At 55.2% G+C, this 21,421-nt stretch overlaps 7 protein-coding genes across 7 annotated transcripts; 5 read left to right on the plus strand and 2 right to left on the minus strand.

Moving 5' to 3' along the window:
* Positions 1–66: 66 nt before the first annotated feature.
* On the plus strand, positions 67–1,776 carry MYCTH_2302907 (uncharacterized protein). The gene is made up of 5 exons (XM_003662301.1): positions 67–370; positions 442–504; positions 658–752; positions 812–1,024; positions 1,094–1,776. Exons 1-5 carry the CDS (start codon positions 364–366, stop codon positions 1,478–1,480), a joined length of 765 nt encoding a protein of 254 aa, XP_003662349.1. The 5' UTR covers positions 67–363; the 3' UTR covers positions 1,481–1,776.
* A 1,697-nt stretch (positions 1,777–3,473) lies between these two features.
* MYCTH_2117668 (uncharacterized protein) lies at positions 3,474–4,480 on the plus strand (the record flags this gene model as incomplete). The annotated part of the gene is made up of 4 exons (XM_003662302.1): positions 3,474–3,486; positions 3,716–3,953; positions 4,066–4,231; positions 4,349–4,480. The coding sequence occupies 4 exons, from the start codon at positions 3,474–3,476 to the stop codon at positions 4,478–4,480; spliced, it is 549 nt and encodes a 182-aa protein (XP_003662350.1).
* Positions 4,481–5,204: 724 nt separating this feature from the next.
* Positions 5,205–6,201, minus strand: MYCTH_2302915 (uncharacterized protein). Its single transcript, XM_003662303.1, has 3 exons — positions 5,770–6,201; positions 5,409–5,501; positions 5,205–5,328 (listed from the first exon to the last, which is right to left on the minus strand). The coding sequence occupies exons 1-3, from the start codon at positions 6,086–6,088 to the stop codon at positions 5,258–5,260; spliced, it is 483 nt and encodes a 160-aa protein (XP_003662351.1). The 5' UTR covers positions 6,089–6,201; the 3' UTR covers positions 5,205–5,257.
* Positions 6,202–8,955: 2,754 nt separating this feature from the next.
* Positions 8,956–12,743, plus strand: MYCTH_2302919 (uncharacterized protein). The gene is made up of 2 exons (XM_003662304.1): positions 8,956–9,545; positions 9,616–12,743. Exons 1-2 carry the CDS (start codon positions 9,313–9,315, stop codon positions 12,638–12,640), a joined length of 3,258 nt encoding a protein of 1,085 aa, XP_003662352.1. The 5' UTR covers positions 8,956–9,312; the 3' UTR covers positions 12,641–12,743.
* Positions 12,744–13,677: 934 nt separating this feature from the next.
* MYCTH_2057540 (uncharacterized protein) lies at positions 13,678–14,538 on the minus strand (the record flags this gene model as incomplete). Its single annotated transcript, XM_003662305.1, has 2 exons — positions 13,678–14,345; positions 14,415–14,538. 2 exons carry the CDS (start codon positions 14,536–14,538, stop codon positions 13,678–13,680), a joined length of 792 nt encoding a protein of 263 aa, XP_003662353.1.
* Positions 14,539–17,793: 3,255 nt separating this feature from the next.
* Positions 17,794–20,084, plus strand: MYCTH_2126094 (uncharacterized protein; the record flags this gene model as incomplete). The annotated part of the gene is made up of 4 exons (XM_003662306.1): positions 17,794–17,840; positions 19,548–19,638; positions 19,705–19,941; positions 20,025–20,084. The coding sequence occupies 4 exons, from the start codon at positions 17,794–17,796 to the stop codon at positions 20,082–20,084; spliced, it is 435 nt and encodes a 144-aa protein (XP_003662354.1).
* A 65-nt stretch (positions 20,085–20,149) lies between these two features.
* On the plus strand, positions 20,150–20,353 carry MYCTH_2058054 (uncharacterized protein; the record flags this gene model as incomplete). Its single annotated transcript, XM_003662307.1, has 1 exon — positions 20,150–20,353. A coding segment is annotated over one exon (204 nt), but the record flags the coding sequence as incomplete, so codon positions are not given.
* Between the last annotated feature and the right edge of the window lie 1,068 nt (positions 20,354–21,421).

The raw sequence follows: 21,421 nt of genomic DNA on the forward strand, positions 1-21,421 counted from the left end.
CCTAAGGTACGTACCCCCCATGATGCTAGGGTATCAAAAGTTTTCCCTGGTAATCGGGGTGATCATGAAATAACTAGTTAGTGGGGTTAGGCCGTCGCACAAAGTTTCCGCCTGGCATTTGAGGCACCAAGCTTCAGCTCCATCAGCCTTGCTCTAGGCAAACTGCCCGCAACGCGTCAAATCGCTGGGGGTAGCTTGGCCCATCATCCAACAACCAAGCTCCGCCGCCTGCCTAGCCCACCACCTCCTTCCCACCACATTACCGACAATATCTCAAACTGTCTGGGCTGCACTACCTTTTCTGACTGTTACGAATACCAGAAAAGCATTTTTTTTTTTTTTTCAGTGAATCAGTCTGTCAAAATGGCGGGTACGTCTTCTGTTTGCGGCCTCCGCATAGCTTCGAGCTCCACTTGGACATCGCTAACACAACTGGCACAGGCAACGCTGGCTACGACAGACATATCACCATCTTCTCGGAACAAGGGCGGCTGTACCAAGTCGGTATGTACGAGGCGATCCAGGCGATCCAGTGTCCAGTAAGAGGTGGCCGGGGGCACCAGCGGAAATGACCGCCGTGCCGGGTTGACGGATGGGTGGAGGATGGGTGGAGGATGGGTGAAGTAGTGGGCTTCGGCGCTGACGGATCAACCGCAGAATATGCCTTCAAGGCGATCACGGCGGCGAACATTATGTCGATTGGTGTGCGGGGCAAGGACTGCGCCGTAGTCCTGTCCCAAAAGAAAGTCCCGGTACGTTGTTACGGGCCGCCCGGCGACCCGCGCATCTCGAAGCTGACGGGCGCAACCAGGATAAACTCATCGACCCCTCGTCTGTATCACACATCTTCCAAATTTCTCCGTCGGTCGGCTGCGTCATGACGGGTTCCATTGCCGATGCCCGCGCCTTCTCCCAGCGTGCCCAATCGGAAGCCGCAGAATTCAAGTACAAGTATGGCTATGAAATGCCATGCGACGCCTTGGCCAAGCGGTTGGCCAACATCAGCCAGGTGTACACTCAACGGGTATGTGCGAGTGTAGTTTGGGGGAAAGCAAGAGGCAAAAGGAAGAGCTCTTCTGCTGACCACTTCCAGGCATACATGAGACCGTACGGTGTGGCGACGACGTTGATATCGCTCGACTCTGAGTTTGGACCCCAGCTGTTCAAGTGCGATCCTGCCGGCTATTACATCGGGTACAAGGGAACCGCCGCGGGCCCCAAGCAGCAGGAGGCGCTCAACCACCTCGAGAAGAAACTCAAGAACAAGGACTGCGCCCCCGGCGACTGGAAGGAGGTTGTGGAGCTCGCCATCACCACCCTCAGTACCGTCCTGAGCATGGATTTCAAGAAGACCGAGATCGAGATCGGCATTGTGGGAGGGCCGCGCCCAGACGGCAAGGAAGGGACATACCCCGGCTTCAGGAAGCTGACGGAAGAAGAGATCGACGAGAGGTTACAGGCAATTGCAGAGAAGGACTGAAGTAACAGATCTGCCGAGTAGACGCGGCCAAGGGGGGGGATGGATCGGATCCCCTTCGCTCCTGATTGTTGAGAGGCCAACAGCGGGGGCGGCAGGTGAGCTGGATGTCGCGTATGGTGAGGTCGATGTCCCCAAATACCACGTTGCTTATTCCGAACAAGAAGAACCACGCTCCTTGGTTTAGATGCAGGATGCGGGAGAAGCTCAAAACAGAGCGGTGCGTGGCAAAGACAGTTCCTCGGACGAACCCCTGTCTCGGGTGAAGACCAAGATATGCATGACTGCTCACCAACCCAGGAACCCGACCACGCGGTGGCAACGGGCTGTGCGTCATTTAGTGTGAGTAAGCACGTTTGGTGACAAAATCGGGCACGCCAAGAAGTGCGAAGTACCGGGACTTTGGGTCTCTACGCACGAGACCTCGATGGAGTGGGACATAAGGGCCGGGGAGTCTGCCACGCACTGCACATCAGAGGCTGGAGGCTCCTTGTGTCGATGCCAAGTCAGAAGACTCGGGACCTTGCAGAGCTGACGGAAGTTGACGCTCCTAAGGTCTTGGCAAGGCTGTCGACGATCCTTCGGGCTTCTAAAGCGGGGACGGGGGAGACTTTTACCGTAGAGCTCGGAACGCCCGTTGTTCAGTGGAGGTCGTTCAAGGTTTTTCTACCACTACACTACGGAAAACGTCGACCAGCCAGGTGGAGGACTCTTGAGAAACGTCGTTGTTCAGCTCGGCCGAAGAGAGCTATGGAGTTGTGAAGGTCGAGGCTCGGGCCCCCATTGGTTCCCGAAAGACCTGAGCCACATGAGCTCCCTCCTTCGCGAAAACTCGGCCAGCGCCCGGGGGGGGAGGATGGCTGGATTGGGCCTCCGTCGGTTCCATGGCGCGCCTGAAACTTCGCCAACCTTTCCGCTTCGGTGACCCCCCCGGTCGACACATTTCCACATCTGCAAGCTGCAACCAAGCCACGCTGCTTGGTACTAGTAGTGTTAGTTCTTGGCACCCACTTGCTTGTGCGATCTGAGAAGGGCCTGCCACCTGGATGGTGCCGCAGCGGCAGTCATTTCTCGGTGAGATGCTCCTTGGCAGCAGCAAGAGACAAGAGACATGACAATTCCGGGCCTCTGGGCGATCGTGGTAGACTTCTCCTGCATGCGGCTGCAGCTTTTGCCAGCCCGACCAGGGCTCAATTTTGAAGACACCGTTGCAGCCGTCGATTCCGGCTGTTGATAACCCCCCCTTTCCCCCAAAAAACCCTTGGTGTTGTGCCAGCAGACCCCCGTTATTGGGCAGAGAGCACGGCAGATGTGGATTCACCGCAGGTGCATACAGCTCTGTAGGGCCCATGCCCGGCTGGCTCCTCTCATCGGCGGCGGCTTTCGGCTGTCAGAAACCGACGCAGGAACAAGACCTACGCTGCTCCACCAAAGCAACATGGCTTCAACCCGCGGCTGTGGGAATGGCTGACGGGCCCGGTCGAGCTTGTTTCGTTGTCTAGCAAATGGACGAGGCTGCTCGAAGATGAGCAACTGTAGGCCCTTTGCTGAGTTGAAGATCGCGGACGACACGCGGTGGTCTCCCCCGCAGGACTCCTCTCGACTGCTACGTACAACCAGGGGAGCTCAGTTCGCCGGAGTCCTCACGGCCTCCCCTTTTCTAGCTCGACGGTTTGCAGTCCCGGATGATGGCAAATTCTACAAAAGGCATGGGAGCCGCCACCCAGAATGTCGCCGTCGTAGCGTTGGAGTTATCACCACTGTCTCCGGGGACGCCAATCTCTTCTGCTTTCAGCCGTGCGAGGGTTAATCTTGCAGGAGCTACTTTTTTGCTATCTCTGTCTTGCTTTGTTTTCTTTTTTTTTTTTTTTTTTGTGCGAGCGACATACTTCTACTCGTTCGAGTTCTTTCCTCCCGCGACGGAGCCGGACGCTCGTCGCCTACTCTGTTCTCCATACCCTAATATCCATTCTACGAACGGCCCTTGCGAGGCAGAATGGCTGACGGACGTCCGTAACTTTCTACTCTATCATTCCTTACTACCCTCCACACAATCTTGCCTCGCCCCTCCCCTTCCCGAACCCTAGCCCTACGACCCTCCGGGGTCGAGTGCACCCCCTTCACCCACCCCCCCCCCCCCCTTTTTTTTTGGCCCTACGGGACGAATCTCTAGACGCCACACCCCGGGGGCGGCCATACCAAGACACGGACTAACCCCGAGCTCCGCGGAGGACACAGTCAACGAATACCGGACGGCGCGTGTGGCCGAGCTGCTCTCCGACTTTCGCACGCTTCAATACTACATCGCCGCGGCGCCCTGCAACCCCCCCAACATGGACGACTACTACACCGAAGGGTGGGCGGAGCTCCGACAGTGCGCGATCGACGGGCAGCACATCCTCAACTGCGCGGCCGACATTACGGTGCCGCGCGCCAACGGCGGGCCCGAGGAGCAGGCGAAGGCGGAACTGAAGCAGTATGTTTGTCTCTCGTGCCCCTGCTGTCATTTATCCCCATTCCCTCCACCTACCTCTCCTTGTCACCCCCTCGCGGCTGGTCGTATCTAACCCGTTCCCGCTCCCACTAAGAGTCCTTCTCGACGCGTACGCTCGCAGGCACGAGGGACAAAAGATCTACCTCCGACAGCAGGCGGCACAGCGCTGGATCGACTGGCGGGACCAGGTCCTCATGGGCGGCAGGCCGCACGCGGGGAACCAGCAACAACTCGGAGCAATCGATGATCACTTGCGGGCTGTAAGTCGTCTCAGACTTGTTGCCTACGCTTACATTATCTACCGCTCGCTCATTCGCCCCCGCCCGTTCGTATCGGTCCCAAACCGCGATTACCACTGACTAGGTCCCTTATTATAGGAGCTCGCAAACATCACCGACGAAGCCGTCTACTCGGAGCTACAGACCTCCGACATCAGCTTGGGCCGCTGGACGGCCGAGGATCCGAGCCTGGGTGCAGTGCAGCGCTGGGTGCGGACTCGACGATGCTAAGACACGGACCTGACCACGACAAAATGAACCGTCAACTTTGATAACAGCCCTCGTCATGGCTGACGACATTGTGGACTTCCACAAACACATCACATTTCCCTTCTTCTGAGGAGAACCTCGTATCTCCCGGCAATGCCAAGCCATTGCCCTTTTTCGTTTATGGGCGCTTTCAGCTTTTCTTTTCCCTTCTCTGTTCTACATCGTTATCTCAGTTTATATTTCTTCAGGCGCATCGGGGGGGACATGGGCATCTTCAAAAGGAAAAGATTGAGGCTTGTGGGTTAGACATGGTATTGTTTTCGTCATTGAGATATCCACCGGAAAATCACATGAGGGACACCGGGCACTGGATGGCTGGATGGGTTATGACGAGCATGTACATTTTTTTCTGGGTGGACGTCGGACACCCTTCAGTTGTATATATATGCATGCCCTCGGGCAGGGGTTGCAGTTACAACGCAGAGTGTATTCAGAGTGTATTCAGAGTGTTGGCGGAGGTGGATTGACTGCCCGGGGCAGAGAATATTAATAACTACAGAGTAACATAAGAATTTGCCGCATCAAATTGGACCGAGACTTCTCATAGGAACGAGGGCCCAGAGTGACCAGCCCCTGAGCTTGGTAGGTTGGCAGGAACGTGTGTACATACAAGGAAGGCAAAATGTTCGCAACAGTATATCCAAAATAACCAGAAGAAACCAACAGAGGAAAAAAAAAAAATACCACGCATGCGAGCGCACTTTGGGGCGTGCGCTCACCTCCATGTTGCGTGACTCGTCAGGAAGCATTCTTGCTCTGCACGCACAACGCAATACCGCCCACCGACAGCAACATTCCAATCATGGTTTCTGAGCAGGCGTGCGCACGCTGTCAGCATAACATCACATCACAGTAACAATGGCGGTGTGTAAGTCAACGTGAAACATACCTCGACTGATAACCTTTCCTTCAACCCACCATTCACCGATCACCGTGAACAAGAAGGCGACCGTGTTCACAATCGGCACCGTCAAGCTCAATTCTGCATCTAGTCAGCCCCACACCCACATTGAACATACCTGATATGTAAACTTTGGGGTACACAAAAGCACATGTATCAGACTGAATTGCCTATTGGGGGCTGCCCGGCTAACCCGCGAATTATACCATCCCGAAATACTGTAACCAATGGAAGAATAATACATCGTGAATGAAACCATTATCAAAGAGGAATAACGCAGGAAAGCAGGCAGTGGAGTGCGAGAAAAAAAAAGAGATAAAAGAATATAACAAAAAAAAAAAATACATACCAGCTCTCCCAACCAACAAGAAGAACCAGACGCTGCCCGTCAGGTTCAGCAGTAACGGCACGGCATAGCGCGGGTTGCGGAGGAGGTCGACGACGGCGAAAAAGGCGGCGCAGGCGCGGCGGCGCAGGGGGCTCCGACGCACGGCGGGCAAGTCCAGGAGCGGGTGGGCGCCCGGGCGGTGGTCCTTGGCCGCGCGCCGGATGAAGGGCGTCGTGAAGCCCCAGGCCAGGCCGACGAGGAGGAAGGAGAGGACGAAGTTTATGAGCGGGGGCTGCCGCTGTTGCTGTTGATGCTCTCCCTGATTGGTCTCGGCAGACATTGTGGCCGGAAGGGAGAACTCATTGGCAAATTGAGATTCGATGGTGATGCTGTATTCACTGGTCGACTCGACCCAAAAGACGATAACAGATGGTAGCTGCCAATGAGGTCGGGTGATCGAGAAGCGAGTGAGGAGGGAATTGAGTTATCGATAAGCCAACAACCCCTAACTTAACCCAATTAAAATTAGCGTAGGGCGCTTAGCGTTACTTTCCGTTCCAACCTTATCTTGCGCCTCGGCATCGGGCCGAGCCACGCGATCTGCACTGTGCACCCGACCGAGGAAGAAAAACTTCCCTGGAGGCTGCTGCTGTAATCTGTACTCCGTATGTACAGTACTTCGTCGTCTTTCGGACATGTTCGACTTGACTGCATCAGCTGAGATGCGCACACAAGAATGTTTGCATCGCTTACCCCGCAAACACGCCTGACGAAAGGTTGCAATGTGTAATTAAAAGCACTGGCATTGGGAAAAGTTGCTCGTCTTTTCACTTGATCCGGCTATGCACATCGACGGGGACCCTGTGTGCTCCCTAGTGGAAAGAATTAAAAACCTAATGAATCAATCCGTACAGCTCATGAGGGCTTAAAGTGTCTACAAAGAACAACCACGTCCTATAAGGACATTATTCCTAGCACGTTTTCACTTTGCTTCTAATTAGGTGCTCCGCCTCCGTCTTTTGCTTGCCAGTTTTCTGATTTACGGGAAAATATTTGTACGCCGACAGCGGTACACCAAAAACCCGAGCGTTCCAGCAGGAAGTTTTGCGCCGGCAAAAACAAAAAACAAAACAAAACAAAAAAAAATCCAAACCGCCGGTTTGAGTCTCTAAGCCGGAAGCGGAGAGTACGCAGACTGTCGGCGGGGTCAATTCATTCTCCGAGATAGTTACGTGGTGTCTCCGGGGGATGCCACGTTGGACAAGCGGTGCCCGGGCCCAGCATACGGATGGCCGAGGTCCGTGGGACGTCTTGACCGAAAGTTCATCCTACCCACAACGGCTTCGTTCTAGATTCAAGGTGTCCGGCGGCAATGTGCAGTCAGGCGAAGAGGCGGAACCCGGCGTCGACGAGGGTCTCGATGGAGCCGTTGGGTGTACGTAATTATGCAAGCAGAGTGGATGCCGCTCGAGAGGCCTGTCAACTGGAGCTGATGCGGACGCATTCCCGTCTGTAGCTTCGGTGTGTTGCTCATTTTCCCTTGTTCTCTTCCTTCCCTCATCTTTTCTTTTCTGTCCATGACGATTATTGTTATTATTGTTCCAATGAATGAGGGACGAGGGTGCAGGGATTGTTGCTGATCCCCAATGGCGGTCAAGAGGGCATGCTGCCAGAGCTGTGAGTCCGACGTTCAAGTATCGATTTTGGTGGTTACACCAAAACATTAGATACCTTACAACTTTACTCTGTCTGTCCAGAAAACTCGTACAAGACCCCATCTTTATTTGTACGAGCGTTGTAATACCGAAGGCAGTGACTTGCTAGTTTGGAAAGATGCCACGTTTGTTGACTGATTCCGCACTTCTATAGGTTTCCGTGCTCCAGGGGTTGGGCATAATTAATAATGAGGAGGGCGAAGCAAGACGCGTCATCGAATTATAGGTAGGCATTGGCATGCTACCATGGTTTGTGCCGCTGACGCTGCGATTAACCACAGCTTCTGTCGACTTTGACGGGGGAACCGCGGGCAGAGGTCAGAACTGTCCTGATCATGAGCCGCCAACGTTTGATTAATTAGACGTCTAGGTGGGTAGGCGAGGGCGAATGGGGATGGCATAGCCAAGCTTAACTGTTTTATTTCGGATCATTTTTACATTTAAGGTGGACAAGCGGCAGCTCGCTGGTTACATATACACACAGAGCACATGCTCCAGAGGTACTGTACGAAGCTGAATTGCCCGTGAGCCAATAGGTATATTAACAGCAGCGGGAAGCTCTCGCTCTGATACTACGGCCGCATGTACTCGAGGAGCGTTGTATTATCAGGGGACACCGCTGTCTGTTCTGCACCACCAGGTGGCCATGCCAATAGGGCGGGTCCCTGCTGCCCAAGGGCCCGCGAGGCCTTTTCATGTGTTCTCAACGGTTGAAATGTTTCCCGTATTGTATTGAAGAATTGAAAGAGCACCTAGATCGTTGAGGTTTGGGATAATTACAGATAACTAGCCTCTTATCTAACCGCAATTCAGAAATGGCGCCCATCCCTGCGTAGCGCCGAAGTGATGGCAACCTGAAAGCTTTCGCCTTTATAACAGATAATCAGGGTACATACAAGGAACATGCTGCTGAGTGTCCTGGTAGTGAATGCACTCGTGATTTGATATGATTGGCAATAGTTGACCGCGTCTAATACTCGGTAATTACTCCGTACCTGTAAGGATTAATTATATAGCTCCCTGCAGGTCTAAGTCCATGGCTCTCTTGGCTGCTTTGATGGCACAAACCAAGCTTGACCTAATGTATGCACGGAATACGGATCCGTACAGAGTAACGTCCGTACATGCATACCATTCATACCAGATACCTTGTTAGGCAGCGTGCGTTAGCTTCGGGTACCTTCTGTGGAGCGTGCACTTCCTAGTACGGATAAAATGCAAATAAATGCATGGGTCGATCTTGATGAAGTACGGAGTCCGGAGCATTCCGTACCTTTTTCGCGTCGATCGCACTGGCGCGGCCATGTCGCAGCCCCCTGCACTGCGGGGCACCAAGGGCCCAGCCTCTCAGATTTGCGTCGCCCCGGCGCAATGCCCAGCCACCCCATCCCACCCACTGCGAATGCGAGCCAACCCTTGGCATACCCGTCAACCTTGGCGCGCATCCGCTCGCTCTCGATTGGATCCGGCTCCATCTGCATCGCTGCGCACCCGGCGAACGAGGCGAAAGGTGCTGCGGAAAACGAATTTGTGCCTCGTAATTTTTGTTTCCTTGAGCGGCGCAGATTCCTGTCGCTTCTACCTGCTCCTGCTCCTTTTTTTTGTTGTTGTCCTCGGCTTACATTGACATCCTCTTCTTTGCTTGCTGAGCCGACTCTTTTGTTCGACTTTGTTCCAAGTCCAGCTGAGCGAGACTTGGCGGGGTAACCTTGCTGCTTGGACAAACAAAAGGGCCCCGGCTTTCAAGTAAACAATCGAGTTCCTTGTTTGACGACCCTTCGACACCCGGCCTTCTTTTAAAACGCCGCGATCAGACCATGGTGTAGTCCCGCACACTTACTCGGACAAAATGACGACCAAGGCGAAGGCGCTTGCCCTCAATGGCATGCACACCGCCGGCATCTTCTCCGATATGAGCTTCGACGGGCCCGAGATTGGCACCCTGGTGCTCGTCATCGATCGTGCGAAGAACCTGCCCAACCGCAAAACCATTGGGAAGCAAGATCCCTACTGTGCCGCTCGTCTGGGAAAGGAGGCGAAGAAGACGACAACAGACATCCGCGGAGGCCAGACTCCTCGGTGGTAAGTGGCCAATTGACTCGTCTTCCCCGCCCCTCCTCCGGCCCCGACCCGACCGACTGAGCGATTGCAGGGATCAGGAACTCCGGTTTACCGTCCATGACTCGCCCGACTACTACCAGATCAAGGTCTCGGTATTCAACGACGACAAGAAGACGGAGCTGATCGGAGAGGCGTGGATCGACCTGCGGGACATTGTGGTGCCGGGAGGAGGACAGAGTGATAAGTGGCACCAGCTAGGATATAAGGGCAAATACGCCGGCGAGGTGCGCATCGAGATCACGTACTACGACAGTCGTCCCAAGCCCGAGAAGCCGGCAGCCAAGGCAAAACCCCCCCCTCCGGCCGAGGCCGAAGCGAACCCTACGGCCGCCGCTGCCGGGCCTCGGTCGGTGCCCAAGCGCCGCCCATTGCCCTCCGATCCCGTCACGGGGAAGCCTCCCGCTCCCCCCCAGCCTGCTCCGGAACAAGTGGAAACGCCCCCTCGCCCTCAGCCGAACCCGGCACCGGTCCCTCATCAACAGGCCGAGTACAACCCGGCGCCAGCGCCGGTCCACCAGCACTACCAGCAGCCGGATCAGGTCAGAGAGCTGGGGACCCCGTCACGTCGGGCTGACGCCCCCAGTCAGCAGTACAGGACTCCCGAGAGGCACGAGCCGTACGCGGCACAGCACAACCAAGCCTACAACAGCCCACACCGTCAGCAGCCGGGACCCGACCGCCGTGAATCGTACGATATTCCACAGATCAGCGACCCGAGAGCTGCCGACGACGACAGGCCGCCCCCGCCGCCTGCCCATCGGAGCAGGACTGGTAGCAACCCACCGGCGAGCAACTCGTTCCAGGCGACGCCGCCGACCATGCACCAGGATGTCCTGAGAAGCGAAGCCCACCGGAATTCCGTCTCTGGAAGCTATCCCGGCCGGCCTACATACAAGGCCGTCGATTCTGCCCCGGCAGCTCTCCCCAGTAATCAGTATGCCAACGTGGACCAAGGTCCCCCCGCCCGGTCCTACTCTTACGATCCGCCCTACGAGCCCAACAGGACGATGCAGGCCACGGTCGAAGATGTACCCGAGTCCCCGGAATCGACGAACAGAAGAACCTCGGGCCGCTGGCCGCAGCCGCAGCCGCAGCCGCAGTCGCAGTCGCAGCCACACCTCTACCGGGACTACGACATGGATGCCAGCCCTGCGCCGCTCAATCTCTCGGGACGGGGCAGCAGTGAGTCAGCAAGATACCCGCCAGAGCCCAGGTACCAGGCGAATTCGAATGGGTACCCGATGGTGGCGCCCGAGATTCCCCAGAGGGAGTCGCCAGACTATGCGCCAAACTATGGCCGGCACTCTGAGCCTTCCCTGCCGTTACACAGGTCCAACCCTGAGCAGAGGCTCGTCGTCACCTACCGGGGTGACGCGGACGAGGGGGCGAATGACTATCCGGTGCCTCCCGTACCGGCGTCCCTAGTCCCGGGTATCGACCCGAACATTTCCCAGGAAGTATCAGAGCGGATCAACCAAGACCGGAGGCAGCCGAACCAGATACGGGGTGCCTCACAGCAAGCCATGGTCGATACGCCGCCGCGGGGGAGGTCCATGAACGACAGATATGGCAACGACCCTTCCTCTACGCCGCACAGTGCACCGCCCACCCAGAATAGGAGCCCCATCGTGTATACCAACGGGCCGTCGACGTCGAGCGTCAACGTGGTCATCAAGTCGCGGGCCTACTCCCCGAACCCTCCGCGAGATCCAAGCCCGAACCCGCACCAGCAGCATACTATCCGCCGCAAGTCAATCAGCCCGCGACCCCCAGTGGAAAACGAGCGCCGCCTCTCCGGAGTTCCCTTCAGTCCCGACTCGTACGACGCCCTCAACCCCAATGCTTCCTCGGCTGCCCTCAAGGACGCCGCATCCTCGCGCCCCGACTACAGGGAAGAAACGGGCAAAATCATCTCTCACGACGGGCGCGAAATCGACCCTTCGGACCATCTGCCAATGGAGAGCTGGGCACCCGAGCCGGAGCCGAAACAGCCTACCTCAACAACCGCGTCCGCCCCGTCCCGGCCTTCCCTGTCAGGCCCACATCCTGTTCCGGCCTCGGGCCGTCGCCCCCTGCGCATCGCAGGCCGACCGCATTCCATGCTCCCGACCGCCGGGTCCTCTTCATCAGGCGTCACCTTCTCCGGCGGCATCACAGACCACGTCGAGTCCGTAACGTCCTCACAACCCGTTGCCTCCTCGACGGGGCGAAGCCGCCTGCAGAAAAAAGCCGCCTACCGGCAATCTACGTCGACGTTCACACCCGTGATGTCGGGCGCTAACGGGCCTGGCCCCGGACCCAGTTCTGCGCCTAGTGTCATACGGAAGAGCAATAGCGGCGAAGCGCTGCATCAGGATACCTCGTTTACCGCGCCGCGGCCGGGCGGGATCCCCCGCGGTTCCACGTTTGACTACGTCATCGACGGCGCCGCTACCGATAACCACGCGTCGCCGCATCACGGTCATGGCACTTCGGGGGTATACGGCACCTCCCCGGGCAGTCAGCGTGACTTGCACGGCCGGAGGAGCCACAGCAGGGGTCACAGCCCAGCCCGTGGCTACGAACGCGGATACGACGGATCCGGACATCTTCATCAGTACAGCAGGAGCGCCGGCAGCATCAACGGGTTCTCGGCCCCGGCATCGACCTCGGCGCCGCCGCCGCCGCCCATCCCGGCCAAGGTCCCGCTCGCGCTGCCTCCTGCGTCGTCGTCGTCGTCGTCGTCGCCGCCGCTGGGGAGCTCGCCTGGCAGCGCTGGCGGGATGAGCGGGGCGCTGCAGCTGCACAGCAGCAGCGCCGCCAGGAGGGCGGGGAGCGGGATGGAGGACGGAAGCGGGTATGCAGGTCATGGGTACCACCACCAGGACGGATATGGGTACGGTGTGCACGGAGGAGGAGGAGGAGGAGGAGGAGGGTGGTCGTTGTCGCTGGAGGAGGAGCTGAGGCAGATCGATATCGGGACGGGCCGGTCGAGCCGCAAGCATAACGCTGCCGGGTACGGCGCCGGCGGGAGGCAGGGATACGGGACCGTTTATGGACAACAAGGGGGGTATTGAGCCGGGCTATGGAGTAAAAGTAAGGTAGTTCGATTGGAGGATATGAGGATATAAACGGGCTGGGCTTGGGATGGGAGCATGATCTGAAACTCGGGAAGGTAGGTGGTAGGTCTGGCATTGGATCAGGAGGAGAAACTGGCGGTTGGCTCGGTTGGCCGCGGGCAAATTGAGACGGGAATGGACGGGATGGGCATGCTTTGCGGGGATGATGGGTGGTGATGGCGTTTTGTATAACAGGTTGCAGTTCCATTTCTCTTCCCTTCTCAACGGCTCGGCGCTTCTTCTTTGCTGTTCGAGTTGGTGTATCGAAACGGAGAGAGTATATACACGAGCGTCCATATTTTGTACCTTTTTTTTAGGTACTATAGCTATTTCCAAAGCTAGATTGACAAGTTTCCAGCGTGTTCCTGTGTCGGTTGAGTGAGCCTTCGCCGCGACGACACCTGTTACAGGTTCAGAAAGGGCTGGCCTTGAGAACGGCCGTCTCGGGGCGGCTCGGAAGTTCCCACCTCGCGCTGCGGCAGCATAGGCGCCGAAACCCCCAGCGACCATGTACTGTACATATGTATGTACATTCTTCGATTACGAGTTTAGACAACACGGCTTGTGCATACGCATAAAAAGCGGGACGTGTAAGAGCTAGCGGCACTCGTTCCTCTTAGACCTTGTTCAAACAATTGATGATGTTGTATTCGCCGGATGACGGTGACTAACAACCTCTCTTCCAGAAGACCAAGTCAAAAAGCAATAAATAAGACAAAAAAAAGCCAAGCCTTTTTTCTCTCCGACACAACGCCAAACCGAGAAGAAGAACGCCCGCCCATTTCCCCAGTATCCCATCATCATCACTACCAGCCCCCCTCATTGAGTAACAGAGAAGGTATCCCGACCATAAGCGGATAACAAGCGTTTCTGGGCTTCAAAGGTCATTCCAAAAAGTGAGGAACATAAACACCAACGCCAAAAAGTAATGCGATACCGGGTGTGAGTAAGCTGACGAGAGAAGAAGAAGAAGAAAAAGCCCATGGGGGTCGACGTTATCCGTAAAACCAGTAAAAGGCCGTGTACGGGATGCTCTGCACGCCTTCGCCCGCGACCGAGCAGCTCTGGGGGTTTCCGCCGGCGGTGACGACGCGGAAGACGGAGGCGACGCCGCGGGAGCCGCCCCGGCCGTCGTCGTCGAGCCTGAGCCAGGGGACGGCGCCGGTGCCGAGGACGCCCTTGTCGGCGGTCGCGGGCGCGCTCTTGCTGTCGACCTTGGCGACGGCGGCGCGGAGACCCCCCCCCCCCCCCCCCGCCGCGGCGGCGGAGAGGTCAAAGGTCGGGACCCCCTCGATGTCGAAGTAGTGGTGTCCCAGGAACCGGGCCGCCGCGGGCAGCCCGCGCAGGCGCAGGCGCAGGTCGGCGGCCGGGTTCCTGGGGAACGGCGCGACCGGGTCGGCGCCGAACTGGGAGCCGGCTAGCTTGTTGAGCGGGAGAGGCTGCTCCCACAGCGCCCTGGACGGCAGGCTGTCCCAGAGATGCTTCCGGATGCCGGTCCGCTTCGTCCCGGGGTAGAAGCTCGTGACGTCGTAGAGCACGGCGACGGCGCCGGCCGCGATGCTGTCGCCGGTGGTCGACCCGCAGCTGTAGTTCTGGATGCCGTGGCCGACCGCGATCTTCTTGACGACTAGGTTGTCGGCGGGGGGGACGAGGTCGGGCGCGCCTGGGGCTCTGGATTAGCCGACCGAATCGCGCCAGTGCATTTTTTTTTGTCCTGTGGTGGGAGACTTACCGCCTCCGATGCTGGGGAGGGTGTAGTTGACGGTCGAGTTCGGGGGGTCCGGTGGTGGGCACGGAGGCGCAGCGGATACAACTGCCGCCAAGGCGACGAAGAGGAATGTTCTTGTCGAGACCATGATGCCGGAGACTGGTGTTTGTTCTGGAAGTTGGGAGAGGGTTGGGGTGGCGAAGAGACGTAGAAGGAGAGCGTTGTTCAACACCTCGAAAGGTCGTTTCTAGGGAACTGGATGGCCGGCAAAGGAAGGGGAAGGAGGAGAGGATAGGACGGTTGTTGAGCTGAGTCGAGTGTGTGATGATGATGATGATGGGGTGAGGCTGGTGGGATGACAGAGGTCTTATATCTTCTTTGTCTCAAGGGATAAGGCGGACTTCGGGAGAGGCGACAGATGGAGATCCAAAGGACCCCCAAACAAGCTAGTGGTGGCTTGCAGGATGAAGCCCCCAACACCGGCTTCAGACCAGGAGGTTGAAGGGCTGACCAGGATCGGCAAGGTTGAACAGCGGCAGGAGGGGGCTGGAGCAGGAAGTCAAAGAGCTTGCAAGGAGGATTCCGCAGTGCCCACTGGCACTGTAGGGTTCTATCCCGCACGAGGGCAAAAGGCACCGGAGCCATAGTCAAGACAGGGGAGGGAACAAAACAAAGAAGCATGCCCCTGTCATGTCATCCAATGTAGTGGTACCCTGAGACCTCGCAGACACTTGCGTGGGACAAGGCATATCAGAGCCACGAGAGAAGCGTTTGCCCGGTCAGAGCGCAAACGGAGCAGATCCTGCCGGCCGAACTGAGCTGGGTGATAGACGGGGAGAAAGACGCAGAGGTAACGGGGGCGGGAGCGGCACGGCCCCCAAAGGACGTATCAAGCAATGAATGCAAGTACATACTTGCAGCTATACATACTTCGGTTGAAGACGAAACCCTTCCCCCGTTTGCCGGGACGCAGGGGACCCTGGTTCGACGGGCGGCTGGGGAGGGCAGCCTTTTATTCCGTACACTGCCTCATCTGGCTAGAGAATGTAGTGTACGGAATATTGTACATACAGAGAGGTGTGTATGTACATACATACATACCTTGTGTCGAGGCACCAGGCCCTGGAAGGTTGCTGCACCGTCTGGGGCTGCAGGGACCGGGCGACTGTGGCGGGGCGGGTGGACATTGCAAGGGGTGCTCAGCAATGTATCTCCCCCGCGTGTATGCATGTATGCATGTATGTACTGTACATACAGTACTTCGTGCATACTCTAAACCATGTATCGTTCGGGGAGCGCCGCGGCCAGAACGGGCAGAAGGAGCGCACGAAAACTGCGTTGGGATTTGTTTTAGGGAGAGAAAGCTGCAGTTTCGCTTTGCGTGATGCGGCTGCACAGAGACCCGGTTGAGCTCCGTGTTCCCTTGTATGCGGGGGATGGATAGCGAGTGGTTGCTAACCGCTTTGTCTCGCTGCCGAATACCCGTTCTCAGGCGCTTTTGCCGTCGTCTCAGGTGGACAAGCTGCTCAACATTCAACCGAGATGTTTGCTAAAGGGGTCGCCGTAAGGGTCGGGAGATTCTCGATTCGTGGCTAAGGTCTCATAGAATTTGCGGTACTGTTGCGGCGGTGAACCATCATCTCGGCCGTGGCTTGCTGGAGGGCTGTCATCGCCCATGGCGCCGGGTGCTGAACGCAGGACGCTGTGGGATGGACCATTGGTGGTGGGAGGATGGACTGGCCTCTCGTGGTTAAGTCGTTGGTGAAGTGCGCGGCTAACAGAGTGTATGTCGGACTCCTGGACTTGGCGGCCACTGAACTGGCAGACGGAGAAAGAGGTGCAATTCGGTACTTGAAACGCGGCCCCAGCTCTGTAGTGGAAAAGTATTTTTTTTTTTTTTTTGATATTTCCGCAGTTTCCTGGAATCCAATTGCAGCTTCCAGGTCGGTTGCAATTGACACCACGACTGCCCCGAACTTGGCAGGCAGGTATGTGGTGTGCAGGCACAGACCCGTCCCTACAGAATATGAGACGAGACGATCCGCTAAGATATGGACCGTGCTGCTGACAGGAGGCCTGCCTGCAGTTGCCCGAGACGAGTTCTTGTGCAGGAAGGAGCCGCGCCAAAGCCCCCTCGGCCTGCCAAATTGTGTTTTTTAATTTCGCGGCTCCAGCTTAACAAATCGAACGCTCTCAATGCCGCAGAATGGGCTCTGGAACACATATAAGGTACGCTATCCGTGCACAACATTGATGGTCGCCCTGCGTGTTTCATCGTCTCAGAGCTTACGATCTCCCGTGAGCTAGAATGCTTGGCACACATGAGATGACACAAGAGATCTGGGCCCTTGCTTGCATCGGGGGGATAATCATCGAATCTTGCTAGTCAACTTGAACCAACCACCCACTTGCACCTCATTGCAACGTGGACTTCCGATCCTCAGCCTTGCATCGCTACCGTGGTCCAAGTGCCCATGTTGGTGCTGTTGGCCCGGGCGCAACCGAGATCTTGGACGTGATCGATCAACATTTACATTGCTCAGATGAGTTAGTCGACTGGGACTTACCAGTTCAACCACATGGAGGGCTCCCACGCCATCCCCAAGTCTTGGCTTGCAGAACAATTGCCTTTGACAGGAAGGAAACCCGAGGTTCGCACGTGGCAGAGATCGCTGGTCACAGCAGCCCATGCAGCTGTGTGGACACGTGTACGTATGTATGTATGTACGGATGTCGCTACCAAAAGAACTGGCTCACCGCTTTTGCGCACGAACCATGCAACGTCGCTAAAGTTACAGAAGGTCAAGTCGCTAACACAAATCTACAGCGCTTCTGCTATAGCGGTTTTAGTGGCTTGACCCACTATACTTCAAATTGCGCACAGCGCCTTCATTCTGCCGGCCAAATTTGGCGGTGAGCCAATTCTTCTGGTACCGACGTCCGTACATACGAGTTGTCGGTTAGCTGCTGCTTGGATCCTTGGATCAGCGGCAAATCCCCTCTTGTCGCTCGATGGCGTTGTGTTGGGGCCGCGGGATCCTCGTCTCCTCAGCGCGGGTGGTGACAACCAACGCGCATTCCGTGGGGGGGAAGACGACACAGGATTGGTTCCTTGACGCGACTAACGACCTTACCCGCCGGTTGTTTGCCTTTTTTTTATTTTTTATTATTTATTTATTTATTTTTTTTTTTTGCGCTTCCTTGATACCTGCCGATCGCTTGTTTTGTGTGTAATGGACTAGCCGGCTCTCACAGCCCCGCAGCCAGAAGTTCCATGCCCTTCGACTGCGGACGACTGACTGCGCTCTCTCTGTGTGATTCCGCCCCGGGGATGCCCTGACGGCATGGCATTGCTTGGTGCTGCCACTCAGTTGCAGCGCTGCATGTCTCTGTTGCTGACATGATGAGCCGCTTCTGCAGCAGTTCTGCCGTCGTCATCGGGACCCATGGGTGAGCAGACGCGAAAGCAACGGACTGGGATGCAAACGGGGTTGTTGAAAGGAGTCCCACCTATACGGATATTCATTTTACGGGCCGGATCCGTCCACGGAGTCTCCATCAAGTATAAGCGTGCTTGTTTAACCCGGTGCCAAACGAGATGCCCACGGCACGGTACAGTTGCTTTCCATGATCGGCATCCAGGCTATCTCTAACCGCGGTCCCATGGATGACCCACCCGGTCAGACGTTCGCCTAGAAACGAGAGCCTACACCGAGGCGCCGGAGCCGAGCGTCGATGCGGTTGGTTCTTACCAATGCTGCGTCCCACTCTCGATCTTTCGACAAACGACCGAACCGACGCTAGCATGCGGGCTTGATGTGGCTTCTGCGGGACCGTATTCCGTGCAGCAAGCTAAATCCTCCCGGAATATTAAACGCGATGTATACAATGTACTGGTACTTGGGGTGGGGGTGGGCCGCGTGGGAAAACGGAGCGCTAATTCGGCAGTGAGGGTTTCCATACGGCGGCAGAAGGGACCTTTCCGGCTGCAGAAGCAGGCTGCAACGCGACACTTACCTACGTGGCGTGGGGCGGTTTGTCCGGTTGACTGGATGTTGGTGTGTGTTGAGTGAGTGACTGGTGGCGCATGCCGCCGCAAAGGTTTCTGGAACTTGTCATTTGTTCGCTCGGTTTGCTTGCTTCTCCTTCCACTTTTCCGGAACGAACCAGGCGATCAAGGAGACTCGCAGCGTCTACTGGTTGCTTGGTATTGGACAGCGGGCAGCGGGCAGCGGGCAGCGAGCGGCGCCTGACACCCTAGGCCAGGCTGTCAGATGGTGGATTTGCGTGCGGTGGTTTCCATTTCGTCGCCGCTGACAGGTTCTGCTGGTAGGTTGATGTTGGTGGAAGAGGAGTCGGGAGGACCTGATAGTGGTGGCTTGGGTTAATTACGTTGATGCTCGCCATTGGTGCCCAGAGGGCATCTCGACCGTTGGCTTCGAATGGCCGCTCTTGGGATGATGGAGAAAAGAGCATTCGCCTCTGAAGTCCAGATTGTTGAAGTAGCTCGCCCCGGTCTTGCTGATGTGGCCGCCGTGTTGGTGATACCGGGCTTAATTCGGTCAGGTGGATGGACTTCGCCATGGGGCTCTCAGGGCCATCATGGCTTGTGACATTAGTTTTCATTCGAGGCTGTGTTTTGTTTTCGTGTTTTCCCTGTTAGCCTTGTACCATTACTAGGTGGATTTGATGTCGTCCGCTAGAGTTGTCTCTGATGGTTGCTCATGCAAAAAACGATGGCGGGTTTGGGACCGCCTGCGGTCGTTGGACCCCGCACAGCCGATAACGTAAGTTAGTTACCTGCGCTTTGACATTCGAGGGCTGATGGAGCCGGAGACGCCTGCCTAGCCGCAGGTAATTATAAATCCGATCCAAGCCGTTTCTTAGCTAGAGTAATTTGCTGCTTCCACGAAACCTTCCGATTCATTCGCCCGCGACACTCTAATACCCAAGAAGGAGACATGAAGAGGCCTTTTGTGTCAGAGCGCACGCTGCCTAGGTACCCGTAATTAATGACCGAGAAGGAGATGTGGGTTGATGAGCTGCACCGGACCAGCCCTATGACTACAGGCGGCGTAATTTCCAGGCCTATCCAAGGCTATTATAGATCCATCGAAAATTACATAGCGAAACATCAAACAAGCACGATATCCACAGGCCGTATATTATCCGTGCTCCTCAAAGCCTCGCCATACATGTACCCGTGCACAAACGCATCGCCAACGAGCAGCAAAACAGCGTGCTGAAGGTCACGGCTGACTGTGTGGCCGCGATGCGGCCACTTCGTCACACTGCCGTGGAGCGGACAATTTAGATCGATGGTATCTGCATCGACCAGACGTCGCTGGCCGAGAGGAGCAGCCAGGTCGCCCTCATGTCCGTGATATTCCGCGCGGCCGAGCGAGTCGTCGTCCGGGGAGACGGCGCGACCGCGCAGTCTATCCGGCTCCTGACGAGCATCGGGGCCTTTGATGGTATCAGGTCGGCGAACCCGAACCCGAACGAGCTTAGGATACTCCTCGCTCTAGCAGGTGGCTTGAAGGTCCAAAAGGTGCCTTGTTGAACTATCTACAAAGGAGACGAAACGAGTGATAGTCCGCTCCATACTTGCGATTACTGTGTACGGCCACACAGTTGTGCAATGAGCAGCAGAGGCACAAGTTTGGATTGTCAAGAGATCCCTGCCTCTGGTAATTAGGTGTCTCTACGTGTCGGAGCAAAAAGGATTCCCTGTTCCTACGGGGAGAGCGAAATGAAGTAGAGTAAGAGGCAAAAAGACATACAACACCGGGGATTCCCCAGTCGTCACCGACCTGAGTACTAGTCCGGCGGTCAGTAGCTTGTCTAAGGGAGAGCGGACGGGATCCCGAATTCTCTACTGCCTATGGTCGTATGTACTAGCAATTAAGGGGAGTGAGGTTTATAAGCGGCCCATCTCACCTAGCAATTCAAGTCATTTTTAGCCTTCCAAAAAAAAAAAATAACCATGTGTCGGAAGCTATAGAGCTTCCAAACGTATTAGCCACACGTTTGCCACAGCTATATAAGGCTGTTTAACGCTTTGGCCAGCTCCTTTGTCTATAAATATCAGTCGTTTTGTCTCCTTTGTAGATAGTTTTAACAAGGCACTCTTTTCTTTCGTATAGCCACCTACTACAAACTGCTTTTAACGCTCCTAGAAGCTTATCACTACGTTCGGCAGTTATAAGCCCGGTGCCTTGACTACTCCTCTACTGATATATCTTTAATATTAGTGGTAGCTTCTTCTATTACGAACTCTCTTACCTTGCTTTAATACGCTTTCGATGACATGTCTATTATATCCGAGATCCTAGTTAAGACTTCTATATACCTTATAGGGCCTAGTTCCTAGAACTTGTAATATATTAAATTATAATTATAGGCTAAATTTGCTAGTATATAGGGATTTATTAACCTTGATGGTAACTATAAGCTAGATCTAGAAGTTTTATAGTATTTAACTTATAAGTAAGCTAGAGATAATCTTATCTTAGCTTCCTAGGAGTAACTCTTAAAAGGATTATTACCCTTAATATCTATAGACTTAATACCTTCTAATATAGCTATTATAGCCGAATTTATATAATTATAAGACTCTTTTTATAAAGATATTATATATACTATAGATGTTAGTAAGTAGATAAGATAGCTATAATACTAGCTAGTGTATACTATAGATCCTAAACTTTATAAAGTTATAAAAGTATATAAAAAGAAGGATATTAACCTTATTAGAGGGATTATCTAGGCGCTTTACTCTATATTTATATTATTCATTATAACGCTCTATATAATAGTTATTATATAATATATAACTAGTCTTAATATAGCTAAGTATTTAAGAGTTAATCTATAGTGCTAGATTTATAACTTTAATGTTACCTTCTAGTAAGCTATCTAATACGATATCCTAGAAGTATAAGGTATATAAGGACTTTATACCTTTCTTAATGCTATTATTATATATATCCTACTAACCTAGATGGTAAATAAAAGGATAGAAATCGAGC

Source organism: Thermothelomyces thermophilus, chromosome 2, assembly GCF_000226095.1.
Source record: "Thermothelomyces thermophilus ATCC 42464 chromosome 2, complete sequence".
Classification (NCBI taxonomy): domain Eukaryota; kingdom Fungi; phylum Ascomycota; class Sordariomycetes; order Sordariales; family Chaetomiaceae; genus Thermothelomyces; species Thermothelomyces thermophilus.